General features: G+C 46.8%; 1 protein-coding gene across 2 annotated transcripts in view; it reads right to left on the bottom strand.

Moving 5' to 3' along the window:
• Nucleotides 1-209: 209 nt before the first annotated feature.
• Nucleotides 210-4,957, bottom strand: part of Frmd6 (FERM domain containing 6) — a 78,443-nt gene continuing 73,695 nt past the window's right edge. For both annotated transcript variants that reach the window (XM_004638753.2, XM_004638752.2), the window contains exon 14: nt 210-2,946. In XM_004638753.2, the coding sequence (XP_004638810.1) occupies nt 2,662-2,946 (285 nt within the window). In that variant the 3' untranslated portion in view covers nt 210-2,661. The remainder of the gene's footprint in view (nt 2,947-4,957) is intronic.

Consider the following 4,957-nt stretch of genomic DNA (forward strand, 5'->3'; position numbering starts at 1 on the left):
ATAAAGTTTATTCTTGCAAATACAAATGTAAGTGATGTAGAGAGGCAATATATACCAAACTGGTATACTTACTAACAAAGGATATGTAACAAATGCAGAATAAATAACAGCTTTATACTTTCATTTTTCTTTTTTCTTTTTTCAAACAATTTCCAAATATAAAAATGTAGATTATTCAAAGTGGATTTTCATACACACACATACACATATACATAATTCTGCTGCCAACAGTAGGTCAGAAAAAAATAAGTGTTTCCTGGCGTGATTCGTTTTTGAAAACCCACAAGACTATTATTCATAAATCCAATTAGAAAGAGGGTGTGGAAAACCACGAATGCTGGCAAAATCCTGAAGACACGATTCTGGCTGAGTAGAGAAAAAATACAAAGCACTACCTGATCCTGTAAATACTTCTTTTTCTTTATGTTTTGCAAGAAACACCACAGGCTAGGACAATGCATGGCATTGTGATCGGGCCTTCTGGAGTACCGGGACACCAGGGCTTGTCTCTGAAGCATCGTGTCAGGCGGCCAACCTGTCGGAGCGCTCAGTGATACGCACAACCCGCCGCAGCACAAGCTAAAGGTTCGCCACCACTGCTCTGCGAGAAGCGGCGGATTATTTAGGGACTGCGAGACCGACAGTCGTTAAATGATCCCTTCATATTTTACCCTTCTCTACAGAGGGAGACACTTGTACATTCGGACATCTGAAGCTTTGGTTTTGTTTTCTTCTTAAAGCATTTACTAAAAGCAAAATAATTTCATGAATGTAGAACTGTGCAGAACTCGTTCTGTTCAAGCGTCAGGCGAGCCTCGCTGCCCGGCGCTGCGCTCGGCACGTGGGCGCGGCCCCATCGCTCAGAGCCGGCTCCCGCCGGGCTAACACCGCCTCACGTTCTGTCCTGCTCTACCCTAGAGCTGTTTCTTGGTACCTGAAAACACTTTTGTACAAAAATATGAGCGTTTCTTTAGAAAATAATACATAGTTTTTAATAAAACCTGGCAGATAGCAAAAATGGTGTATCAAAATATGGTAAACAAATGTTGAAAAATAGGAAATCATTAAAAACATCCCCTAGAAAGACATTGTGCTATGAAGTTCCGTCGTGAAGTGCGGGCGGCGCTTCCACTGTACACCAGAAGGCTACCGACGCGTCCACTGCCCCGACGCGCCTTCCTCCCAGCGCCGCCACCTTGGGCGTGGCCCTGCTCATACACATCTTCTGTACACTTTCACTTCAACGGTAACAAAATGACCCCCTGCAGTCAGTGGTTTTGAACCCTGCTTACTATTAGCTCATGTAGAAAACTTTAAAAGAAAAGGCAACTTCACCTGGGTCCTGCCCACAAGAGACTGATTTATGTGGTCGGGGGTGAGATCCAGGCATTATTACTTCCTAAAAGCTCCTCAAACACTTCTATCATGCACTCCGACTTGAGAATCATGGCCCAAGGCACATGAGGAAAGAGTCACTCTAGCATACGTATGTACACCGAGTACCTGCGCGGCACGGGTTCAGTGACGGAGAAGGACTTCCACGCACGTGACACGGCTGTGGAGCCCAACTGAAGAGGAAGGCAGCTTTCAACACACACAAAATACACAGTTCCATGAACTGTCATAGGTAAAGCATGTCCACAGAGTGAGGATATTTTGGTTAGGCAGAAACCAGTATTACTGTAACTTGATTTTGTTAATTAAAGAACAACAACAAAAAACCCAAATGTTTTTCTGTGAGTTTTCTTGTTTTAACAAACACCAGTCTGTAAACTCTACAGAATGAATGATGTCATGGGCATAACTGGCCTGATACATGATGAAGAACTCAACTGAGCCTGAGTGCTTTCGGGTCGTAAGACATCATGGCGCGTGCTGTCCTCCGCTGCTCACGTCACATCACCCTGCTCTGCACGTATCTTTGGCTTGCTACAATAATGCAGTTTGATCATTTCGCTGGTGTTTGCTTTGGGACAGCCTCGAGGAGGCGGCAGCTGTGCACCAAGCCATGGTCTCTCCGTTCAGAGAGACCCTTCCCTCTCCTTCCTCAAACCATGAGCACTTCATGAGGGAGGGGGAGAAATGTTCAAGCACACAGATGAGCCTAACATCCTTCCCAGGATAAAGAAGTAGCACTTAACTGAAGTGAGAAACACATGAGCAACAAATACCACACTCTGACAGTCTAAAGGCTTCAAACCAGTAAAGCACATTTCCTTCAAAGAAGAGAGACCCTCCCCTCTCTCCTTCATATCATGGCCATTTCACGTGGGAGGAATTATAAAACAGATGCCAAGCAAGCCAGCCTAACATCTTCCCCGTGGTAAAGAGACGTTATGTTTAACTGAAGCAGGGGACAAAAAATGAGCAGCACGCACACACTCCAACAGTCTGCAGGCTTCCACCCGTAAAGCACGCTTCTTCCCAAAGGGTCGATACACGGGCACTTGTCTTGCTGTACATTCTCTGGTTCTGTTACTTTGCATAATACTTAAAGTGCAATTGTCCCAAGGCTTTTGTTTCCATCACAAATGTTATAAAGCAAGAGCTATGTTCAGGGTAAAGACAATATGGCACAAGTGATCCTTGAAGAGCCCAGGCCTCCCGCAGCCTCTGGCCCGGCCAGCAGCAGACTCCCTGCAGGCTGCATGCAGGCGACCTTTACACAACGAACTCTGGAACCTCATCGCGCGTGAGGTCCAAAGAGAAGTACTTGCTGGTTCTTTTGACTGGAAAAGCATCTTGGATGTTGACACACTGCTGTGCCAGGCAGCTGTTGCAGTAGAGCCCTTCCGCGTCCAGTTCGTGGCCACACCCAAAGGTGTAGCTCTGTGCGGTATCCTGACACAGACCTGCGATACGCAGGAAGTCCTTCTGGTACAGTCTGATGTCATCGAGACTCAAGCTGTGTCGGTCAGTGGAGGTCTTTGGTTTTCGACATATAGTCTGGAAAATAAGGGAAGGTGGAAACAGCTTTGAGTCCAGATGAAGTGAAGGTTAGCACGTTTGCCCTACAGAGGGAAACTGCGAAGCCACAAATGGTGAAGTCACCCCTTCATGGCAGAAGGTGGTTTTGTGGGGGCTGAAAGCTGAGACGCAATATGTCTCCTTGCTATCACTGCAGCCAGCAGCAGCGGCTGTCTCCTGAGCGCTTACTATGCGCAGCCCTGACCTAAACCCTTGGCCAATACTAACTAACCCAGTGGTGGTGAACCTACGCATGTGCATCGTTTTTAAGGCCAAAGATGTTATTGTGGGAGTTGTTTTTCTAAACTACAGCCCAGGTATGCGGCTCCCTGTACTGACGGCACTTTGCGGTTTGAGCTGGCTGTGGGCTGCAGTCTGGGCACAGCCTCTGGAAGGCAGTCTTCAACCTTCCCCACAGCCCCAGAAGGAGGGTGCTTGGGCACAGAGATGCAAACTGGATGGAAGCCCAGCTACCCCTGACATTTCTGAGATCAAGAAATTATCTTAAAATAAGTCTATAAAGGTACAGAGAATTTTTTTCTTTTCTTTCTTTTTTTTTACTAGGGTCTGGTTATTCAATGCACCAACACTCTTCTACTGAAGTTTGTTATTATTCAAAAAGAAAAAAAGGAAAACCAAAGCAATTAGTTTTCACAAAAGTTTGCATGAGTTTTGAGAGCTATGGTTCTTGGCTGGAGCAGAAAGATTCCTGGTGTAGCCGGAAGGCCAGTGTTAGGCGGCAGCAGCAGTCCTCAACAGGCTAAGGGGCTGCGCACTGCCGGCCGGTCTGCACAGCAGGTGCTGGAATTCTGGAGCCTTTGTCCCAAGCCAAGGTGGAAAATATAAATAGAACTTATATTTCAGAATTGTTCTGATCAGAAATGAGTTATTGGGGCAGGGGAGCTAGCTCAGTGGTCTAAGCGCCTGCCTGGCAAGCTCAAGGACCTGGGTTGTGCAGTCCCCAGAACCAGCATGGTGGCACATGCCTGTAATCCCAACACTGGGGAGGCTGAGACAGGAGGATCACTACAAGTCCCAGCTGTGTAGCGAGACTCTGTACCAAATAAATAAATGATTTAAAAAAAAATAAGAAGCAGTGACTTATGTAGGGTCACAATGTCCAGTTTGGACATTGTCTCTCTCACTTCTGCGGCTCAGCCCTACCGTAGACCACCTGGTTAGAATGAGGTATCACTTGTGTTAGAGACGAATGTTCCAGAACTTTGCTCTAAGTGCCACATCTAAGTGCCACTTGTGTAGGGTGACCTTTGTACTGACAGTCTTCCCAGCCCCAAGAGGACGTCACACACAGGGCTGTGTGGTCACTCCAGAGCCCGCAGGGCACGTGCACAAGAGCTGCCTGCAGCGGGTGTGCGGCCTGCCTGGCCAGCTCCTGCAGCGGAATCAACCGCGGGCAGCAGAGCTGGGCGCAGCTCTGCAGGCTTGCTCAGGAGCTGGGGCTCCAAGTGGGCATGGGGCACACACTTCTCAGGGGTAGATCTTTCAGAAAAACATTTAATGTCATTGTCATTATGGCCATTTCAGTGGACGGAAAAGGAAAAATTAGAAAAAAGATAAGCAAGGACAAAAAGTAGAAAAGAATTGTCATACCAGAGGAAGAAAGCAAAGGAAAAATAACAGACACAGAAGGGACAGCGCTCGGACAACAGCACGAGTGCCCCCTAGAGACCAAGTCCAAATGCTAAGAACTCGGCGCTGCGGAGGATTCCCCGGCAGCTGCTGCTACTGCAGCAGCCGAGCCAGCGGCCACAGGCTGTCGATGCTCCGGCTCAGCACACCTTGAGAATTTGTTCCGAACAGAAAAAGCAGAGGATACTGTCCTGTTTCCAGATGGTACATGGTTAGATTTTTGGACTTAGGTGTAAACATAAGAATTATATAATTCTTTATGCCTATTTTTAAAATATATTCTAATTTTTAAATGTTTTTTCATCATATTCTGTAGGGACTTAAAGTTCAACATATCAAT

Source organism: Octodon degus, unplaced genomic scaffold, assembly GCF_000260255.1.
Source record: "Octodon degus isolate 3935 unplaced genomic scaffold, OctDeg1.0 scaffold00102, whole genome shotgun sequence".
In the NCBI taxonomy this organism is placed as follows: domain Eukaryota; kingdom Metazoa; phylum Chordata; class Mammalia; order Rodentia; family Octodontidae; genus Octodon; species Octodon degus.